This window comes from Oncorhynchus clarkii, chromosome 31 (assembly GCF_045791955.1).
Source record: "Oncorhynchus clarkii lewisi isolate Uvic-CL-2024 chromosome 31, UVic_Ocla_1.0, whole genome shotgun sequence".
Classification (NCBI taxonomy): domain Eukaryota; kingdom Metazoa; phylum Chordata; class Actinopteri; order Salmoniformes; family Salmonidae; genus Oncorhynchus; species Oncorhynchus clarkii.
In genome coordinates, this window is record NC_092177.1 from 29409676 (window position 1) to 29433475 (window position 23800).

Genomic DNA, 23800 nt, shown 5'->3' on the forward strand with positions numbered 1-23800 from the left:
TCCACATTAACGCATGGGGAGCGAAACAAATCAACGATACCGTTCACCTCTACCACAGTGCAAAAACAGTGAAACAACGATACCGTTCACCTCTACCACAGTGCAAAATCAGTGAAACAACGATACCGTTCACCTCTACCACAGTGCAAAATCAGTGAATCAACGATACCGTTCACCTTTACCACAGTGCAAAATCAGTGAAACAACGATACCGTTCACCTCTACCACAGTGCAAATCGGGTCGTGGAAAACCATTTTCCTTTCTTTAACTTCGAAGTCCTAAGTCTTTCAAGTCCATAATATAAATTCAAATCAAGGCCATGAACCATAATATAATACCAGTCGGAGGTGCAGAAAATAGTTACAAAAGCTCTTTGCAAACTTCAAAAGCAACGGCGCACCAAAAAAAGCTGTTGAACGCAAGCTAAGGTTTCACAGGGACAAAGGAAAGTATTACATGGGTCAACGGACCAAAATGGAGGGTGGACCAGTTCTGTAATGAGTTTCATTTCTTCCCTCCAAGGTGGACAGTCGATGATTAGTCAGTTATAAAGCGCTGCCTCTGGGGAGAAGAGGCTGCTAACACCAGATTTATGGGCTCAGTTATCGCTTGTTCAGATGTAGACTGAGGAGGAGGCGGAGGCGGCAGCGCAGGCAAGGCCAAGTCACTTCAATGCACTGTGCTCTGCTGACCAAGGTCCTATGAACTCTCACATGACCAGAGAGAAGACAGAGCAAGGATGGGAGACCTTGGTAGACAGCGTCAGCAGGCAGAACCAGACTCCCGGTTTCCCCCAGCACAAGGTCACCTGTACTCAAAGAACAATTCGTTCATCTTCCTTAAAATGGCAATCTGGGTGAAACACAGGGTAAGAGCTTGAGTGTAAGGATGACTTTCTCCCCCACAGCTGAGGCCCATCTCTAGGTTCAGGAAGAACACTGTTAGACTGAGCCAATATCTTTCCTGTATCCTGACAAGTGGGAGTATCAAATGTATCAAGGCCATTTTCTCCCTCTCTCGCTCTCCAGTGGTCTTGGGCACCACCACCTCCTCAAGAGAACAGATGAGACAGGGAGTGAAGACGCACTAATACCCCCCCCCCCCCCCCCCCCCGCCACAGAGCCTATATGAGGTGCTTCTGCCTGGTTAAAAGCACAAGCTCCACAGCCATTACGGAGGAAGTGAATTATTAAGGTTCTCCAGCTAAACGATCTGTAGACCTAATGCACTGGGGCCATGTGTGACGTTGACAGCCGTCGGTCAGACGCCACCAACAGACAGCTGATCTGATCATGGACCAAACGCCACAGTGCCTGTGAAGTGTGAACAAAAGCCAGCTAGACACTGAGGTGTCCACCGGCTGTACTGGGGACAGCTTAGATCAAAGCACAGACTTGAGTCTAGGGCGCCTCATTAACTACGCATATGAGGAACAACATGCTTCTCGTTAAAGGCGGAGTGAGATTTCAAAAGGCAAATGTCTCCCTGTGCAGAAATTGAGATGCAGACAGTCCTGTTGTCTCCCAGTCTGGGAAGAGCCAAGTGATTGCATAATGCTCCGTCAGGAATGAGAGAGAGGAAGCGTTGTTCACACCTCAGTGTAGCTGTCAAACCTGTAATGCACTGCCCACCAGGCACAGCATAGCGCTCCTCCAACAGGACAGACCGGATGGACCGGCGTGGCAGGGAGATGAGGGGAGAGAGTGAGGGCGGCGTGCCAGGGCGATGAGGGGAGAGAGTGAGGAAGCACAACCAGTTCCAAGGACAAAAACACACAGGTTTTTCTATTTCAAAACAGAAAATAGGTCTCGTAACCTTATGTAGCCCACACTACGGAGTGGGACCGCCAAAAGAAGTGCATCTTATTCTCAACCGTTCTCCCTCCACTCGGATCATTTTCTCCCCAGGTACTCAGTGAAGTACACTTCAAAAATGCCTGCTTCCGTCGTAATAAGACCATTAGAGATTGAGAAAGCTGTGAACAAGACAACACATAATGCATCCCTAATGAGAGAACGTTGGGTAAAAGCAGGCAGCACAGAAACTAAGTGATCACACACACAACTACCCTCCCTGGACAATGCAAATTTCACACTGCAAATAAAGGAACAATTTACAAAAATGAGCCTTGAAGCAGAGAATACAAATATTCTCAGTGCCTTTGGCTTCGACTGTAGACCCGTTTCCCCATTCAGCCAGAGACCACTGTGGGTTAGTTATTACCCATTGCTACCCTACTTTTCATCTGAGACAGTCTCTCTCTATGGGAGTCATTAACCGCGAGAGCGACGACATTGCAATGCTGCCTCAAGGTTAGAGCCACAGTAAGCAAACACTGACTGGGGATTTTAAACAAATGAAGAAGTTATTGAACAACCAGCCACAAACTAGATTTCCTGGAAGATGACATTTGGGTCCATTTTCAACAGAAACACTTCAGAGGATACAAATCATGCCTTAAATTAAACTGCATATTAAAAAGAGGAAGAGGTCCAATGAAAACTCCCTGGGGTCCAATAGATAAGAACAGCTGTGTTGAATGGTCATCGATTTAGGAGGGAATGTCAGTGTAAAATAATGAGGGTCAGACCATAGGGCCAAATTCATTTTTACACCGTTACGTGATCGCAATAATCATCTCCAAAAACAGTGCAGCCGAGGCCAAGCTATATAAGGAAAGGCTAATGTAAGGGAAAAGTCAAATTGATGGAATTATCTTTGCCTCTTAGTCAAAGGACAAACTAGGCAGCTCAAAGCCAATAATGGAAGGCCGCAAAAGCAAAATTATAGAGGAAGTGCCAGGACGTCAAAGTTTGACAGTGGATTCCTGCTCGATGAAAATGCATTAGCTACAACAGAGAGATGCGGATCAATAAAACAAACATGGAACACTCAATTGAGCCGAGACCCAACTGCTGGGAAATAAACAGTGCATTAGAGGATTGACTAGAGCTCCCAACTTTACATTATTAGATTATGCTTTAAAGGAAATTAGGCACACATTGTTAAACAGGAAGAGGCTGGTACGGAGAGGAAAAACGCATGGTATTCAAGGTGGAGGCAACAGAATGCTGCATTCAGCCATTGCCAAACCCCGGACTAAGACATCACAGTCTGACGACACCGTGTCCTGTCTCTTTTCCGAGACCTAGAACGGGCAAAACATCTAGGAACTGACATCTAGGAACTGACATCTAGGAACTGACGAGTACCGAGTTCTGGTTTCTCTCAAAACATGAACAGGCAAGATAAACCACTGCAACCATGACAAAATTCAATTAGAATAGCTTCCATCATGTCTGGTTGGAATTTTGTTCACCTTTATAATGCCGATTACAATATAGGTAGGTGTACAATACAGTACATTCTCTAAAGACACCTCCATCATGTGCAGCAACACCCTCCCCCCTCCCTTCCTGAAAACCCATCTCTGCTTGGCAGCCGGCCACCACCACAATGCAACACACACAGGGGTGAGCTACTCCTGGAGAACCAGCAGACAACAGTGGCATGGTGCATATCACAGCCATACTGCAATCCACAAAGCCAACAGCAACCTGGGTGTCCAGGTGAAGGGGCAGGCAAGCCCTCTTCGAGCCAAACTGACAACACACACAAAAACAATACACACAGGCACAGTTACCCGGATACACAAAAACAATCCACACAGGCACAGTTACCCGGATACACAAAAACAATCCACACAGGCACAGTTACCCGGATACACAAAAACAATCCACACAGGCACAGTTACCCGGATACACAAAAACAATCCACACAGGCACAGTTACCCGGATACACAAAAACAATCCACACAGGCACAGTTACCCGGATACACAAAAACAATCCACACAGGCACAGTTACCCGGATACACAAAAACAATCCCGGCACACAGTTACCCGGATACACAAAAACAATCCCGGCACACAGTTACCCGGATACACAAAAATAATCCCGGCACAGTTACCCGGATACACAAAAACAATCCCGGCACAGTTACCCGGATACACAAAAACAATACAGGCACAGTTACCCGGATACACAAAAACAATACAGGCACAGTTACCCGGATACACAAAAACAATACAGGCACAGTTACCCGGATACACAAAAAAAATAATTAGCACTGGAGGAGATACTTTAAATTATACATCAACTGGCCAGAGAAAGAAAGGGGCTTGCTGCTTTCGAGGCCTGAATCTCCAAGTGAAATTGACAGACAAGGCTGGTTGGTGGGTGCTGGGTTGCTCAACTCAGGTGAATAGAGGAAGCAGAAGCAATGAGCACCTGAACATAATCTCAAAGGGGATACTGGCTGTTGTCACTTGGTATCTGTGAGTGAGTGAACACGACAAGTGGCTTGTGGAGCTCGGGGCAGAGTGGGCCCTGATATCATGATGTACGCTAACAAAATAAATGCCTGTGACTGCAGGTGCTGTCGAGGTCAGCTCGGTCAAAGCATATTCTGTGGGAACAGAGGGCGTCTTTGAATTTGTGTTTGCATACCACATGCCTGGACACGGCAAATCTGATTTTGCAGTCAAATGAGCAAAGCAGTGTGGATGCGAGTTGAGGGTCTGTTGGAAGAAATTCAAAAGGAGACATCATACAGCTGGTCCTCCCTTGTAAAATGAAGTCCTAAGCTTGTTGCTGTATTAGCCTCATAAGGAAATCTCCTACTTACTGGTTTCATGAGGTGTGAAGTGCAGGGCATGGAGAGAGGGAACACTGGAGACTACAGTACCTCTTCATGCCCTGCACGTGCCCCAACGACACCCGCTTTTGACCGCCCTGCACGTGCACCAACGAGTCAACGACACCTGATTTTGACTACTCTGAGGGCAAATGTAGCAACGCAGGGCCATATTATTTCAAATCAGAGCATCCGTTTCAAATAGTTCTCCAGGCAGAAGTGAAAATGAAGTAGATTAAAGGGGCAACTTCCCCATAAATGGGAAGTGGAGAGCCGTAAGCTCCAGTAGAGTAGCTCCACTGATAACACAACAGGCAATATCAACAAAAACATAGGCCTGTTTGTGTGTGGGGAGGGGAGGGGAGGGGGGCGTCTGAATTGTCAGGGACCTCAAGATATGATATTATCACAATACTTACTTGGCCTCAGCCACAGGAGCACACAGGGAAACCCCAGTAGGAACCAGATGGAAACGATGCAATGAGCACACATCAAGGGACCAACCAACAACAGCCAAGAGCACACAAACGGACTGAACTGTGTTCGTCAACAATATATTTTGGGAACACAAGTAGCTTATCGATTTCAATGCTCCAGATGTGATGCCAACAGACATTCATCAAGAAAATCAGGATGACCAACAGCAAAAACTGCTATATAAAGCTAATCTGCTAGTTAACAGTGAGCGCATAACAGACCACATACAAAACACCAATGCAGTTAGTCACTGCAGTGCTAGTGCTGGCACTCTCCTCTCTCCCTCCATCTTGTCTGCTTGCCTCTTGCGCTCTTATTAACACAGTTACAATCGCACATTCACCTAGTCACAGAACCTACCAGCTGCAGTCAATGGTTCCCACCAGTGACTGCAGTCGACTTCAAACTTCACATCTAAAATTAGTCAACAGTTCAGACTGTCGTGACTTTAAGAGACATCGTACCATCATGACAGTATGGTGGCACCTCTATCACTGGTTCACACACAAGGACCCATTGTAGTTCTCAAAGCGCTCCTGACTGCCATTCACAGACAGTGCCGAGTAGCACCATAGTTTATTAATAGGACAACAGCAACTTGAATTGAGGACTGGTTAGTCCTAAGGAGCTACTGTTGAATGGGAAAGGTCCATTGTTCCAGTAGCAGACAGTGTTCCGTACCATTCGTGTACTGTGGACTGGCCTGCATTACACTTGGGAGGGGGAGACAGCGTGTTAATTTGGGATCCATCTGGAGCTGAATACAGTAGGCTAGTAAAGCAAGCTATTGACAGAAGTGCTAAGTGACGATTTTGGGAATGTTTTTCCAAGACCAGAGACGTCCGCGTTGAGAGATGAAGGCCCTAACAGGTGTCCGCGTTGAGAGATGAAGGCCCTAACAGGTGTCCGCGTTGAGAGATGAAGGCCCTAACAGGTGTCCGCGTTGAGAGATGAAGGCTCTAACAGGTGTCCGCGTTGTGAGATGAAGGCCCTAACAGGTGTCCGCGTTGAGAGATGAAGGCCCTAACAGGTGTCCGCGTTGAGAGATGAAGGCCCTAACAGGTGTCCGCGTTGAGAGATGAAGGCCCAAACTGGTGGCCATACTCAAGAAATGCTTTTTCTTGATTCATTCATCATTCACTGTCCATACAGGGTATGAATACAAATGAGACGCTGCGTAATTCAAGTGCCACTGTGTAAAAGCAATGCAGTCTCCAGCCTCGGGCATCGCCTAAGATGAGCACGTCATGATAAAACTGCACGCTGAGGGTTGTGAAAATGTTTACAACTTGCAGAAAAACTGTGGGAAGGTGTTAAAATGTTTTTAAAAAAACAGGAAATACATAAGCGTTTTTTGAACAATGCTGACCAAAGCCTGTGGTCGCCCTGTCTGCAATGGGACTTATTGTTCCTCAAAAACATGCCCAAGAGTGTCACAGCACGTAGAACAAGGAACATATAGCCACTTACAAAAGACAAACACACTCTAGGTGAAAGTGGGAAAACTTACTGTAGCTTGAGATACACGAAATCTTGGTTTTGCATTTTAGCACAGTGAATGCATTGAGTCAATCCTTGAGTCAATATCTAGGGCTCCATGGAAATCTAATTTGCATAATAAACAAAAAAACAAAATCTGTCTGTTTAAGATGGGCTGAGTCTCAATCCACCTCATGCGCCAAATGGCGGCCTTCCGCATCTGTGGTGAAAGGTGGCAGAGACCACAACGGTGTTTGTCAGACCGTGAGAAATCTAAAAAAATCGGGCTTCTCACAAAAATGTCTGTAGCATCCGAATGGTTTGGCCTACAACACTAATATGACCACCCTATGGAAAGGTGACTCACCTAGGGCTGTTGCGGGGACCGTATCACCGCCGGTCACGAGTCATGAAGGCAGTCAAATTCCATGTGACCGTTTAGTCACTAATTAAGCTTCTCCAAGCTCTGATGCTGCTGCTGGTGGTAGTCATTAGTAGCCTACCAACGTTGCTAACTGCCTGGTACTCAACACTCTATTGTTACTCTAATCACTCAGTGCAAATGCCTTCGAAAATCTAATCAAACACTTCATGAGAGCCCATTTCTATAGGCTATGCAATTGCAGGATAAAACAGAGTGATGGCCTCTATAGGTTATGCCTACTATACTTATTTCTCAACTTTCCTAATATTAAGCACATTTCTTATCTTTACAACAAGAGTATAACCTGGCATGAAAATGAACCATGGAAAAAGCGTCCTCCATTTGCTATTTAAGTGCATAGATGTATATTTTTCCCGCTGCCCCGATAAAGGGGAATTCGATTATTTAGTATATGTAAAGACAAGATTAGCCTATCACTTATATATAACCACTTGTGAACGATACCCAGTATAAGAAGCAATGCCTTTTTATTTTATTTTAGAGTCTCACGAACATGTTGGTGGTTTTGATCTACGATCCCCACAAGTGTCACGGGACACGTCTGATGTCGGTACCGCCGATCTGCCAACTTCTGACTTCTGACTGCGTCCAAACAGTTTGAGCTACACACTAATACGACCCCCTCTATGGAAAGGTGTGTATCTCAAGAACATGTACAAGCCTCAAGTCTCAACCTGCAGGCAGCCCTGTGTCTGCTTTTTAAAATTAAGTATACCAAACATTCAGAACATTAGACACAGAGTGGCGGGGGGTGGTTCGAGCAGCACCAAGACAACGACTGGTTCAGGTGCCTGTAGTACTGCTGCTGTACGTAGATCCCTTCTCGTTTGCATACGTGTACTGTATGGCTGTGACTAAACTAATCTGGACTTAGCGTGCTACGCACTGGCTTTCATCCCATCGCCACGTCAGGCGCGTCAGGGACGCCATCGGATATGGCGGGAGGAGCTTCAAATCTTTTAATATTTTTTTATTGAATAATCTGCATCTCAGCTGCAGCACTTCTGATGTCATCTTTCATAATTCAAGATACTGACTAATTGCCATTCAAACATCTATGAGGCTGCAGGCAATGATTGGTGTGAATGGGGCCACTCCTTCCTTCCCTCCCAGTCATTCGTGACCTGGGTTAAGAGTCTCATTTTTCTACCCGTTGCCGGGTGCTGCCGGCAACCCTGGCGTAAGTGTTTGTTCTGAGGTAATCGTCGTACTGTTGTTTAACTGGGGGGTGGGGCTGCTCGAGCGCGCGTTTCCAACAATGTGTGTCAACCGACACTCAAACCCATGTGAAGAGGTTGCCGTTTCTCTCGTGTCAGTGACTATGGTTAAAAACTGGGATGGCAAAACATTGGTTCTGTGATTACCCTCCCCGCTCGTCTCTCTGACTCAGACAAAAACATAACCACACCTCAACATTCTCTTCAAAGCTCACTGCGAACGCTCTTTGGGTAATGCCGGCGATGAAGCGCAACAGGGATTCTCTGGTTGTTCTTTATAAATATATGGATGACGAGAACGCATTTTAAGTGCTGCTACCGAAGCAACGATACGCAGGCCAGAAGAGGAGGAGCGTTGTGAGAATTTTAAATAAATCAAGTGGATTGAATTATTTAGAAGTACAAACTGAGAATTCAACCTCGCTTTTAGACGGGAGATGGAACACCGACACAAAAAGCAACGGTGCACCCGTGGTACCCCTATTTAACACCAGATCACCTCTCCCCATCGCCCTCAGCCCCTGAAAGCCTGTCCATTAGGTGCAGTGAGAGGAGTGCAGGGGTTACAACAGGTAAACCTACTGTACGCCCCTCCATATCCTCAGGTTCAGTCACGCAGGGCCAGGCTCTGTGCTCCATCAGCCTGTCCAAAACCCTGCTACCGTTTATCCCCCGCCTCCCCATGCTAAATGTATTTATTGTCCTGCTGTGTGGTGCAGATGAGCTCCAGTGGCTGAGTTTTCATTATTGGGTGGAGAGGGGAGCGTGGAGAAAAGAGAAAAGTCCAGAGTAAGCATTTCTGTCCGCCAGCCAGTCCGGGGCGCAAGACTGATGGCGGCAAAACGGAGCACAGCTCTAATCAATACGCAGCTCTCCTGATTGAAAACGGCCACCAAGACCTTGTAAGGACTGTGGCCTCTATGCACTCTTACCCTCTCAGAGGACTCAACCCAAAAAAAACTCCCAAGGAGCACCCCAGTCTGTACAGCCAGGTCTCACTCATCACTTGACAAACTACCCCCATCTCTTCCCCAATAGGTGTTTAGGATCATAAGTAAGGATCTGGGGCCTCTCTATGGTTAGTCACAGTGTAGACTGTGATACTTCAAAACAACCAATGAACGCACCAGCTGAATCAAAACACCATCGCTCTTAGAAGAAGCAGAACTGAGAAGCTACGGTCCAGCTGAAACAAAACACCATCGCTAACAGAAGAAGCAGAACTGAGAAGCTACGGTCCAGCTGAAACAAAACACCATCGCTAACAGAAGAAGCAGAACTGAGAAGCTACGGTCCAGCTGAAACAAAACACCATCGCTAACAGAAGAAGCAGAACTGAGAAGCTACGGTCCAGCTGAAACAAAACACCATCGCTATCAGTAGAAGCCGAACTAAGAAGCTCATCTTACACACAAGAGACTGGCTGTCAGGCCACAGAAGTCAACAATGTTTGTTTAGGTGGGAGGGGAATTGGATCAGGAGAGAATCCTTGTGTGTGTTGACTGTGGACTGCCGCGGCGCGAGGCTCTTCTCTCTAGATCGACCTGAGAATCAGGTTCACAGCGTCTCGAGGATCCAGAACTGTTTAACATGCACACCTGCAAAGCCCTGATACGAGACAACATCCCCCGCAAGGGGAGGGCCTGCTTATTAGCGCTGAGGTCACAGCAGAGTAGAGGCTGGGCGATATATTGAATTAATACAAAATGTATGTTTCAGTGAATTTAAAAAATAATTTACATTAAGGTCCGCATGTTGTCTTTTTTGAAGCCTGCAAAGCCCTGATACGAGACAACATCCCCTGCCAGGCAAGGTCCTGCTTGTTATTTTTAGTATTACATTGTTATCGATTACTGTATTGTTTGGTTAGATCTTGCAAGAAAGACATTTCACTGTACTTGTGCATGTGACATTACAACTTGAACGCCCTCAGAGGGTGCAGCCGACCCTGCTGAAAACACCCAAGACTGCAGCAGCTCATTCAATTAGATGGACCTCACATCACAACAGAGACATAGAGAGAGAGGAGGCAGGGAGAACAACAATCCTGAAATGCTCAGCCCCTCAAACATTTGCGGTCCTTTTTTGATCAGAGCCACTGTTGGTTAACACAGTGAGCCCCACAGTGAGCCCCACAGTGAGCCCCACAGTGAGCCCCACAGTATCCACCTTTAGATCTGTCCGGGGCTGGACTTCAAACGACTGACTGCGTCACCATCATGATCCCTTAAGGCATGCACACATTGCACTGAACGCAGATGTAGTGTTCGTCTGCCGATCGTTCAGTATGCTGTGTTTCAAGGGCCACCGGTTGAAGACGTCTGACATGCGATCCTACATGTAAAATTGGTACACACTCAGTTCGCAAATTACGTTCAAAGGTGCCAAGTACTCTCAGCCAGCAAACTCTACTGGTGTGTCAAAGCCAAAGTTGTCGCCATTTTCTATTTTGACAAAATATTGAAAATCATCATACTGTATCTAAGGCAGAAAATATTACAAGTTCAAATAATGCAGATTCTCTCCAGAATAAAAAAGGCACTTAATTTCATAGGCTAATTGCTAGAAATGTGTGTTTAATGAGTATAAACTGAAATGAGACAGAGCGCAGGAAGGATAATGGCTTTAGAATGCACCATTGAGACAAAACAGCTGGATCTTAAACCTGCACATTATCCTGAACTCACTTCTCATGTGCTGTCCTTTGAAGTGCTTGTACAGATAAACAGCAAAACAAATGTCCTCATGTAAGCCATGTACTTGAACTGAGTGACCGGACTGCATGGACAGAATGCAGACAGAAACATTAGCATTGTCCACTCCAGTTACCCAGGAGGAGGTTAGGAGGACTGGCTACCAAGGAACAGGAAAGGTAGCTACAGTACTAGGGAACAGAGACTGGGCGATGGAATGCCTTGATGTGTCCATGCTCTTCCCTTTGAGGCAAGGAAGGGGTTTCCAAATTGAATACAATCACATTTCCGCCAGGCTTCACCTCTTCACAGATCTAGCTGCTACCTTCAATGGCTTGAGAGAACATGAAAGGCAGCTCTGGGATTCTGCATTCCTGTCAGAGAATTACAACCTCTGGAGCTTCCGCCTGACGTAAAGCACAGCACCACTCGTTCTGTTCCCACAGCCATCTTTAATTAATTTGTGAAGACACTGGGCTTTAGCGCATCATAGAGGCAAGTCAAGTGAAGCTCCCGATTCCTCCTCAGATTGAGTCTCCCTCCATATCTCGTATCTCCCTCCCTCCTGTAAAGTACCATGACCCACCTCCCTCCCCCTCCGAGCAAATGCGAGGGTGGTGTGAATTACAAGGCAGAAAGCCAGAGCTCGAGATTAGAGCACAATGTGCATCAATGAAAGTGTGGCTGGCTGCTACACACAAAATGTTATTTACAGCTCACACAAAAAATAAATTACAGGAGCAAACAGCTCAGGAGGCAGAATTATACGCTGACCTGGCAACACTTAAAGGGAAGCTGGAAAAGGGTCAGGCTGCATAATTATTATATTGCTTTTCCTCCTCCTCCACCACCAGTATCTAAGCAGCTCACATTGACTCTGGGGATAAAACCTAATAGTGACAACAGGTTATTGGAGGACTATAAAAAGGAAGTAGAGCGTTCTTTAACAGGGACTTGTGACTGTGCACGTGAATAAAGGGCTTGATCCATGCTCCCTTCTTTGATGACCATCAACCACCAACGATTTAAAGACTATAAAACTTGTATTGAGCAGAATTAAACGTATGGTTTAAATTTGCTGACAACAGTGAAATTTAACCCAGACCGATACTGAGTAACTTTTAGTTCAACAGAAACCAATGATGATTTTACGAGGCTTCTTTAAAATACAGGACCATATGAAACAGGGTAACAGTCATTTCACCACTGAAAATTATCATTTAACATCACATTCAAGTGGAACTGCTCTGAGATCAGTTGTTTAAACATGACCATCTGAGGAGACGGCGTTATCACAAAAGCTTGTAACGTTCTCCCCTAGGGTTGAATTACTGTCTACTCTCTGTCAAAAAGATCCATGTAAATTAGGAAACTTCGTAGTAATATGGTAGCCAATAAGCTACCGTTAACCTTTGGTAAAACTAGCCAGCATGCTTTCATGGGTAGCAAGAAGCATCACTCTGCTGACAAGAGTATATTATCCTGATAATTGCTTGACAGAATAGCAAGAGGCGGTTGGCTAGCTATATTCTCGATTAGCTATATTCGGCTAACGTTAGCTGGCTATAGCTACCTACCAAACATGCCGCATAAACTTGAGTGCCGGGTGGCTGCCTAGCCATGTGTATTGCTGTCATACATACCAAACGGTTCAGTCTTCTCCGTAGCATATTTCAGTATTTTCTTCAGTCTTCTTTGGTGACTGGGGACACCAACGAACTAATAGTTTCAACCAACTTACTATAGGCTCTGTTTGAGCTTTTCTGATATGTAACTTCGCATGTATATTAGTTAATAACTAGCTCTCTATCCAGCTATGTTCTACCCTAGTAGTCCTTCTGGCTACATGGAATGCCGCAGCGATTCTAAATTGTTTCCATTTTGTTTGAATTCGAGCTCTTCTAACCATTCGCATTATACCTTTTAAATATGAATCGCGTTGCGGTGTTACTGTGCTAGTCGTGCTTCCCGGTGCAAAACATTGAAATGATCCGCGACGTCCTGTAGTACTATGCGCTGTTGCTGTCTTCCCCAAATGAATCGTCGCATACAAATCAACTCGCCGCGCCGTGTGGCCGACATACAAAAAGTAAGTTCAATGTTGATTCGTACACACGTCGGACTCGCTTACTACCGCCCCCTTGTCTTCTTTTAGCCAAACCCTGTCAAACATTCTTTTTTTACAACCCCCACAACCATCCCACGTTTTAAGGCCGGGTTCAAGTGCTAGTCTGAAATAGGAAACTTGGAAATGTCCGACTTCCAAACTGGTTGTAGTTATACACGTTCGCGTTCAACGAATAAGCAAGTCGGAAATATCAGAGTTTCCTAGTTCCTACTAGTATATGAACGCAGCCATAAGCCCTGCCCATTGAAGGTACGACGGTGAGGGGGTGTGCTGGGATTTGTAGTCATAAGTCTATTGGTGAACAACTTTAACTATTTCCTTTTCATAAAGTCTTATCTATCCTGTATCAGTGTCAACAGTAAAGATGACCCAAATATAATATCCAATAATCAGTTCAGTAGTCCCAGCACAAAGCAAAAAGTTGAGTTAAAGACGTTATATACAGAATATGAGCTATGATGCTTACCCCGAAAAGTATTGTAGACTGAAAAAAAATACGTCGTTTTTTTTAGTATCTGTACTTTACTTTACTGTTTGTATTTTAGACAACTTATACTTTTACTTCACTGCATTCCTAAAGAAAATAATGTACTTTTAACTCATACATTTCGCCTGACACCCGAAAGTACTCAATATATTTTGAATGCTAAGCAGCTCAGGGAAATGGTCCAATTCACTCACTTATCAAAAGATCATCCCTGGTCATCTCCACTGCCTCTGATCTGGCGGACTCATTAAACACAAATGCTTTATTTGTAATTCATGTCTGAGTATTGGAGTGGGCCCCTGGCTATCCATAAATAAATAAGAAATGGTGACTTCTGGTTTGCTTGAATGAATAAGAAACTATTTATACTTTTACACTTTATACTTTTTATACTTTTTACTTTTACATTTTTTATTTCAGCAACTACATTTACTTTTGATACTTAAGTATATTTAATACCAGATACTTTTAGACTTTTACTCAAGTAGTATTTTACTGGGTGACTAACGGTTTACTTGAGTCATTTTCTATTAAGGTATCTTTACTTTTACTCAAATATGACAATTGAGTACTTTGTCCACCACTGGCAGTTTGTGTAGACTGCTATACCTAATGTACTTGTGGGCTGCTGTTGATGAGCAGATCATGATGGTGAGCAAATCAAAATCAAATCAAATTTATTTATATAGCCCTTCGTACATCAGCTGATATCTCAAAGTGCTGTACAGAAACCCAGCCTAAAACCCCAAACAGCAAGCAATGCAGGTGTAGAAGCACGGTGGCTAGGAAAAACTCCCTAGAAAGGCCAAAACCCTAGGAAGAAACCTAGAGAGGAACCAGGCTATGTGGGGTGGCCAGTCCTCTTCTGGCTGTGCCGGGTGGAGATTATAACAAAACATGGTCAAGATGTTCAAATGTTCATAAATGACCAGCATGGTCGAATAATAATAAGGCAGAATAGTTGAAACTGGAGCAGCAGCACAGTCAGGTGGACTGGGGACAGCAAGGAGTCATCATGTCAGGTATTCCTGGGGCATGGTCCTAGGGCTCAGGTCCTCCGAGAGAGAGAAAGAAAGAGAGAATTAGAGAGAGCATATGTGGGATGGCCAGTCCTCTTCTGGCTGTGCCGGGTGGAGATTATAACAGAACATGGCCAAGATGTTCAAATGTTCATAAATGACCAGCATGGTCGAATAATAATAAGGCAGAACAGTTGAAACTGGAGCAGCAGCACAGCCAGGTGGACTGGGGACAGCAAGGAGTCATCATGTCAGGTAGTCCTGGGGCATGGTCCTAGGGCTCAGGTCCTCCGAGAGAGAGAAAGAGAGAAGGAGAGAATTAGAGAATGCACACTTAGATTCACACAGGACACCGAATAGGACAGGAGAAGTACTCCAGATATAACAAACTGACCCTAGCCCCCCGACACATAAACTACTGCAGCATAAATACTGGAGGCTGAGACAGGTGCAGTGGTGTAAAGTACTTAAGTAACAATACTTTTGAAGTACTACTTAAGTTGATTTTTGGAGTATCTGTACTTTACTTTACTATTTATATTTTTGACAACTTTTACTTTTACTTCACTATATTCCTAAAGAAAATACTGTATATATTACTCCATACATTTCCCCTGACAACCAAAAGTACTCTTTACATTTTGAAAGCTTAGCAGGACAGGAGAATTGTCATACTTTGACTCTGGCCTGGCAGACTCACTAAAAACAAATGCATCTTTTAATGTCTGAGTGTTGGAGTTTGCCCCTGGCTATACATACATTTTTAAAAAATAAGAAAATTGTGCCTTCTGCTTTGCTTAATATCAGGAATTTTCAATTATTTATAGTTTTACTTTTCATGCTTAAGTATATTTGAGCAATTACATTTACTTGATACTTAAGTATATTTTAAACCAAATACTTTTAGTCTTTTACTCAAGTTGTATTTTACTGACTGACTCACTTTTACTTAAGTAACTTTCTATTACGGTATCTATACTTTTACTGAAGTATGAAAATTTGGTACTTTTTCCACCACTGATGTTGAGATCCATATGCTTGACTCTATCTCCTCCATGTGGCTTTATAGTGAACTGCAAACAGTTTTTCTCAAAAACTTGAAAGTGTTTATTGAAACAATTGAAAACAGAAAAAGCTTATTTCCTATCTTCAATATCAACATAGTACATCTACAATGGAAGATAAATGTATTTATATTTAATCGCAAGTGATCACAATGAAACACAAGGATAATAAAGTAGGTAGCTTCCATAAATGGGATGTTTATTTTCTATTTAACACATAGGCCTAAGTGTAGGATCCATTGATCAGTTGTCTTCCCTCATCTCATCTTCCTCTCAGGCCTAGAGGTTGAAAAAAAAGGGAGCTATCCTGGCATTTCACAGAGCTGGAATCACTGGTCCTCTTCCTGGACACCTTTGGCCCTTTAGGGGTGGGCCACATGTCAGGTAGGCCTAATGTGGGTCCCCCAGATATGGCATTTACATACCTCAAGTAGTCCACGTACTGCTCTAAGTCCACTCTGTTAAAATAGCTTGCAACCACAGTGACAGTTGCATTGTTTCCTCCCATCTCTTTCACACAGCATCCAACTTCTCCTTCCTGTTCTTCTTTCTATCTCTCAGCCGGTGTCCGTTTCTGCCAACGTTCCATATACTTAGGGTGCGTTTGTAAATTCAATCTGGAGTGCCAGAGTGTGCTCAAATTGCCTTCTGGGTGTTCATAAATTGAGAGCATGGTCAGATTGTCCGTTCGTAAATTCGGAGCGTTTCGCTCTCAGAGCGTTCAGAGTGACTCCCCCCCACACTGACTCCCCGACCTCTCTGCCTGTCCTCTCTCCCTGACCTCTTGAACTGACTTGAGATTTAAACAAATTAGTAATCGTATTGTTAGCTTGAGTGCATTTACATAATTGGTACTCTTCTCTAATATCTCAATTTACAAATCCCTTTTTAATTCCTCCTCTTATCATTTTGTACACTAACAAAAGCAAGACTTGCTTGATCGACTTGGTGAGTAGGGTCAGGTAACATTCTACATTCATGTTACATTTCCAAGTCATCCACAGTTAGTCTAGAAGTTAATCTGAAGTAATTTCCGCCAGGTGTAGAAGATTCTGACAGTGTCTGTCTGTGTTTAGAGTGTTGAGAATTTCCACTGTTACCATGCCAACAGCACCACATGATGAAGTTCACTGAAGTGGCATCAAGGGTTGAAAAGTCTGAATATATATATATATTTTTTTTTTGTACAGTAACTTACAATCACCATGGCTGTTATGATCTCATGAGTATGTTCTGTCATCTAACCCAGGAGGTGATTATCACAGAACAGCCTGTTATGGCAGTAGTTCTAGGCTACTGCTGCCCATGTAGATACTTGATTAAATGACAGACAACTTCTGTTCTTCTGAGGCACACATGTCAATTTGTGGATATTTCCACATTATATACATAAAACATACTTTTAGAACTAGAACTAGAATTCTAATTCTGGTCCCACCTCCCTAACCGTGGGCGGATCATCATGGTGAGTTCTGTGTGCTTGACTTTATCTCCCTGTGTGGAACTGCAATTCATGTACTGTCTAATGTTTGCTTCTCATCATCTGATCTAGGCCTATAGAGTTAGTGGTAGTTGAGTAAGCATCAAATTCATCCATGTGTGTACAAAGGAAGATTCTTTTAACATTAAGAACGTTAATTAATAAAGTTTCTTGTCAATTAAAGTAACAGTCCAGTGAAAACCTCACTTTTAAAAGTTCATATTCTCTTAATAAAGCCAAATAATGTTGTTGACTCATCCGAATCTCGTATTTGTAAAAACACATCAAACTTGTATCTCAAACAGGCATTTCAAAAATAAGGGGGAAAAAGTCAACTGGAAGTGTCAGTTCACGAGAAGACCTTTGACTGGGCTGAGCAGAGCAGGAGCTGCTCTCCCTTAGTGGTGTGAGGGCCAAGAGACCAGAAGACGCAGAACAGAGTACACGGTTTGGGCTGTAGGGTTTGAGCGTAGCCTGATGGTAGAGAGGGGAGGAGCAGGGTGACATGGGAGAACTTGGGACGGTTGAACACCAGGCAGGATGAATTCTGGATAAGTCGCAGGGGTTTGATGGCACAAGCGGGGTGCCCAGCCAAAAGCAAACATTTCACACATACATTTTATTCATTTAGCAGACACTCCTATCCAGAGCAATTTACAGTAGTGCAGCGTTTCCCAAACTCGGTCCCCAGGACCCCGAAGAGTGCACATTTTGATTTTTGCCCTAACACTAAAGAGCTGATTCAAATGATCAACGCTTGATGATTAGTTGGTCATTTGAATCAGCTGTGTAGTGCTAGGACGAAAAACAAAACGTGCACCCCTTTGGGACTTGAGGACCGAGTTTGGGAAACGCTGCAGTAGTGAGTTCATTTTCGTGCTGCAACTTTAAATCAATTGCAATTTTAAAACTTTAAATCATTGAATAATATTTCTGTATAACAAAAATAATAGGCATGTGGATGAATGTATTCAACTTCTAGGCTATTCAACTTACCTCTTTGCCAAATATTCCATTATGAGTCAACACATTTATTCAACAATGTATATTTTCATGAGATACATTTATTCAATAGTGGTCAAATTATTCCAAAGGGTTCAATCTAATATTTCCTAGATCAAACACTACACCATTAGGTCAATCTAATAGAATCACAACCGCAATGGTTTTAGAGCACACAAATCAACAAGTTGTACGTATGTACGTATGTGTCAACATCATTTTGGGGCCTAAAATATCAAATGGAGTTTCGGTCATTCCAAATATCTCCACACGACGGCAGCGCAGTAAAGCCAATGGAACGGCTACTCGCTGGCGGCAGGCACGGCTATATATCCGTGGCCTCACATTATTGTCTCCATGGAACTGAATAAGTAGCCCAACTAATAATGTACTCTGCTATCAAACTAGCTATCAAACTAGAAGAGCTTGAGAAAAAGTAGCAAATAATGTTTTGTCTCTTCACACTGTGTTCCATATGGTGTATGGCTGTAACCTAGATTATGTGTGTTATCAGGTTGCACAGCAGTTGATTGTTGTGTGTAGTGTATCAGGTTGAACAGCAGTTGATTGTTGTGTGTAGTATATCAGGTTGAAGAGCAGTTGATTGTTGTGTGTAATGTATCAGGTTGAACAGCAGTTGATTTTTGTGTATAGTGTATCAGGTTGCACAGCAGTTGATTGTTGTGTGTAGTGTATCAGGTTGAACAGCAGTGGATTGTTGTGTGTAGTGTATCAGGTTGAACAGCAGTTGATTGTTGAACAGCAGTTGATTGTTGTGTGTAGTGTATCAGGTTGCACAGCAGGTTGCACAGCAGTTGATTGTTGTGTGTAGTATATCAGGTTGCACAGCAGTTGATTGTTGTGTGTAGTATATCAGGTTGAAGAGCAGTTGATTGTTGTGTGTAGTGTATCAGGTTGAACAGCAGTTGATTGTTGTGTGTAGTGTATCAGGTTGAACAGCAGTTGATTGTTGTGTGTAGTGTATCAGGTTGAACAGCAGTTGATTGTTGTGTGTAGTGTATCAGGTTGAACAGCAGTTGATTGTTGTGTGTAGTGTATCAGTTTGAACAGCAGTTGATTGTTGTGTGTAGTGTATCAGGTTGAACAGCAGTTCATTGTTGTGTGTAGTGCATCAGGTTGAACAGCAGTTCATTGTTGTGTGTAGTATATCAGGTTTCACATTAAAACAACCCAGAAGCCTAAATTTGTTTCTTACTCTACAAATGTTACTAACCCGGCTATTGTTTATTCTGTTACTTAAACATTACTTTGGAATATTTTACTTTCATAATGCTCTAACAATAAAGAGGGGGTGCTAATTTATGTTGCAATTTTTTTCTCCAACACACACTTTATATACAAAAGTATGTCCTTCAAATTAGTGGAATTGGCTATTTCAGCCACACCAGTTGCTGACAGATGTATAAAATTGTGCACACATCCATGCAATCTCCATAGGTTAACATTGGCAGTAGAATGGCAGTAGAATTATTGAAGAGCTCAGTGACTTTTAATGTGGTGCCGTCATGGGATGCCACTTTTACAAGTCAGTTCATCAAAGTTCTGCCCTGCTAGAGCTGCCCCGGTCAACTATAAGTGCTGTTATTGTGAAGTGGAAACGTCTAGGAGCAAAAACGACTCAGCCACGAAGTGGTAGGCCACACAAGCTCACAGAACGGGCCAACAGAGTGCTGAACTGGTATCGCGTAAAAATCATCTGTCCTCAGTTGCAACACTCACTACCGAGTTCCAAACTGCCTCTGGAAGCAACGTCAGCGCAATAACTGTTTGTCGGGAGCTTCATGAAATGGGTTTCCATGGCCGAGCAGACGCAAACTAGCCTAAGATCACCATGTGCAATGCCAAGCGTCGGCTAGAGTGGTGTAAAGCTCGCCGTCATTGAACTGTGGAGCAATGAAGTGATGAATCACGCTTCACCATCTACTTTCCGAATGCATAGTGCCAACTGTAAAGTTTGGTGGAGGAGGAATAATGGTCTGGAGCTGTTTTTCATGGTTCTGGCTAGGCAACTTAGTTCCAGTGGAGGGAAATCTTAACGCTACAGCATACAATGACATTCTAGATGATTCTGTGCTTCCAACTTTGTAGTAACAGTTTGGGGAAGGCACTATCCTGTTTCAGGATAACAATGCCCCCGTGAACAAAGCAAGGTCCATACAGAAATTGTTTGTTGAGATAGGTGTGGAGCAACTTGACTGGCCTGCACAGGGCCCAGGCTTCAACTCCATCAAACACCTTTGGGATGAATTGGAACACCGACTGCGAGCCAGGCCTAATCTCCCAACATCAGTTCCCGAACTCACTAACACTCTTGTGGCTGAATGGAAGCAAGTCCCTGCTGCAATGTTCCAGCATCTAGTGGAAAGCCTTCCCAGAAGATGGGAGGTTGTTATAGCAGCAAAGGAGGAACCAACTCGACATTAATGCCCATGATATTGGAATGAGATGTTCAACGAGCAGGTGTCCACATACTTTTGGTCATGTAGTGTATGTGTACATATGAAATATTAATGTGACCAGGCTTAGTCTTTGGGATGTAGTAGTGCTTGTAGATTTTTTTTATAGCATTTAACCTTTTACTGAAATAGGCTAAATCAGGGTCACATAGAGTGTTTCTTGGTAGTCTTAAACAAATCTACTTTGAAACAACAGTATACACCTCACACACATGGTTATGGGCTTTAAAAAAAGAAGACACCTTGTCAGATATAGAGTTGAAATGTATTGCATTTTGAGTTTGCATCCCAATATTACACTTTATATACATCACAGAAGACTGAATAATAACAAAATGGTTTGACATAGAAACACCTGATATTTTGTAGTTTAATTTTTACTTTTGTTTATTGATGATGAAATTATGAAAAATATGAATAACATTCCACACATGAGGCCACTAGGTCATTTGAATGCAGGAAAGGGCTACAGCAATGTCTGTTCCTCTGCCACCATTTTAACATGACCTGTAGGCTACTTGGGATACATGGTATGGATCCAAATAACACTTTTGTAATGTTGATAAATGTAGTATTGTAATGAGATGAGTTATAAAAGAGGAATGGCTGTGATATTTAAAGCACTGCCCTACACCTCATATGTAATCCCTAAAGGGAACCCACTTGGCAATAACTGATTGAATCAACATTGTTTCCACGTTGAACAAAGACATACAGTACCAGTCAAAAGTTTGGACACACCTACTCCTTCAAGGGTTTTTCTTTATTTTGTACTACTTTCCACATTGTAGAATAATAGTGAAGATGTCATAACTATGAAATAACATCATGTAGTAACCAAAAAAAGTGTTAAACAAATCAAAATATATTTTATATTTGAGATTCTTCAAATAGCCATCCTTTGCCTTGTTGACAGCTTTGCACACTCTTGGCATTCTCTCAACCAACTTCATGAGGTAGTCACCTGGAATGCATTTCAATTAACAGGTTGTTAATTGTTAAAAGTTAATGTATGGAATTTCTTTCCTTCTTAATGTATTTGAGCCAATCAGTCGTGTTGTGACAAGGTAGGGGTGGTATACAGAAGATTTACCTATTTGGTAAAATAGGGTCCATATTAGGGTAAATAGGGTCTGAAGTCCATATTATGGCAAAACCATCTCAAATAAGCAAAGAAAAACAAAATCCGGAAAATTTCAAGAACTTTCTTGAAGTGCAGTCGCAAAAACCATCAAGCGCTATGATGAAACTGCTTCTCATGAGGACCGCCATAGGAAAGGAAGACCCATAATTACCTCTTCTGCAGAGGATAAGTTCATTAGAGTTACCAGCCTCAGAAATTGCAGCCAAAATAAATGCTTCACAGAGTTCAAGTAACAGACACATCTCAACATCAACTGTTCAGAGGAGACTGTGTAAATCAGGTCTTCGTGGTAGAATTGATGCAAAGAAACCACTACTAAAGGACACCAATAATGAGAAGAGACTTGCTTGGGCCAAGAAACACGAGCAATGGACATTAGACCGGTGGAAATCTGTCCTTTGGACTGATGAGTCCAAATGTAAGATTTTCGGTTCCAACTGATGTCTTGGAGACGCAGATTAGGTGAACGGATGATCTCCACATGTGTGGTTCCCACCGTGAAGCATGGAGGAGGAGGTGTGTTGGTGCTTTACTGGTGACACTGTCAGTGATTCATTTAGAATTCAAGGCACACTTAACCAGCATGGCTACCACAGCATTCTGCAGTGATATGCCATCCCATCTGGTTTGGGTTTAGTGGGACTATCATTTGTTTTTCAACAGGACAATGACCCAACACACCTCCAGGCTGTGTAAGGACTATTTGACCAAGAAGGAGCATGATGGAGTGCTGCATCAGATGACCTGGCCTCCACAATCACCCGACCTCAACCCAATTAAGATGGTTTGGCAGGAGTTGGACCGCAGAGTGAAGGAAAAGCAGCCAACAAGTGCTCAGAATATATAATTCCTTCAAGACTGTTGGAAAAGCATTACTCATAAAGATGGTTGAGAGAATGCCAAGAGTGTGTAAAGCTGTCATCAAGGCAAAGGGTGGCTACTTAAATATATTTAGATTTGTTTAACACTTTTTTGGTTACTACATGATTCCATATGTGTTATTTCATAGTTTTGATGTCTTCACTATTATTCTACAATGTAGAAAATAGTAAATAAATAAATAAAACCCTTGAATGAGTAGGTGTGTCCAAACTTTTGACTGGTACTGTATATGTGATGACGTTGTATCAACGTTGAAAACTGATCGGACTTGCAAAAAGTGGGAATTTTGTATTTTTTTCATCTAACTTTTAAACTAAATCCAATGATATGGTGAATTTTAAGTTGAATTGATGTTAGCTGACAAAATGACAACTAGATGTTGAAATAATGTCTGTGCCCAGTGGGAAGTACAGTGGTGATTATAGCGCCCCCCTTCCCTCCACAGTTTAGAAGGCATTCCTCCACTGCCTCTTCCGCTGTGTGTATCAGTCTTGTGAATCCAAACTGACAGTCCCCATGGAGGAGCCTTGGCTTGGTGGAGTTGGGAAACTTCCCCAGCCATCTGTCCTAGAGAAGCCCCCCTCCCTCCTTCCACGCATCCCTCATTCCCACACTGGGCCTTTGTCAGCAGCTCCTGTCCCTGGACTAGGCGTGGTGTACGCGGAGGCTGGGGCGACCATGGGTGCTTTCACAGGCACCTGCAGATGGGACAAAGGGCCAAGGGTGCTGGGCCTGAAGACAGATTGATGCTTTGTGCGTTGAGGCAAGAGAGAGTGTGTGTGTGTGTGTGTGTGTGTGTGTGTGTGTGTGTGTGTGTGTGTGTGTGTGTGTGTGTGTGTGTGAAGGGTATTGGGAGGTAGTGTACTTAGCTAGCTGAGAAGTTTTGGGGGAGAGGGTTAGGGGTGGCGGGTGCGGGGGGGGGGGTTGGTGGTCTGTCACTCCAGTCTGTGTGAGTCCAAGCTTTAGAGGACCCTGCGAGATTGACAGCTTTTGTGGGCTGCGTCTCCACACAATGGTGGTGCTTTAATGGGCGGTAAAGCTAGAGTAGAGCTTTGGGGAAGGATTGAGGGGAGGTGGTGGTTGGTCGTGGTGGTGGTTGTGGTGGGGAGGG

General features: G+C 43.5%; 1 protein-coding gene and 1 long non-coding RNA gene across 3 annotated transcripts in view; both read right to left on the bottom strand.

Annotated features, from left to right (window-relative positions):
* Positions 1 to 13097, bottom strand: part of LOC139390497 (phospholipid-transporting ATPase IG-like) — a 73413-nt gene extending 60316 nt beyond the window's left edge. The window contains exon 1 of one of the 2 annotated variants that reach the window (XM_071137625.1): positions 12650 to 13097. In XM_071137625.1, the coding sequence (XP_070993726.1) occupies positions 12650 to 12676 (27 nt within the window). In that variant the 5' untranslated portion in view covers positions 12677 to 13097. The remainder of the gene's footprint in view (positions 1 to 12649) is intronic. The other variant, XM_071137626.1, reaches the window with a different exon arrangement.
* A 1408-nt stretch (positions 13098 to 14505) lies between these two features.
* Positions 14506 to 23800, bottom strand: part of LOC139391208 (uncharacterized) — a 123296-nt gene continuing 114001 nt past the window's right edge. Inside the window, exon 4 of the long non-coding RNA XR_011629570.1 lies at positions 14506 to 14928. This is a non-coding gene — a long non-coding RNA (uncharacterized lncRNA). The remainder of the gene's footprint in view (positions 14929 to 23800) is intronic.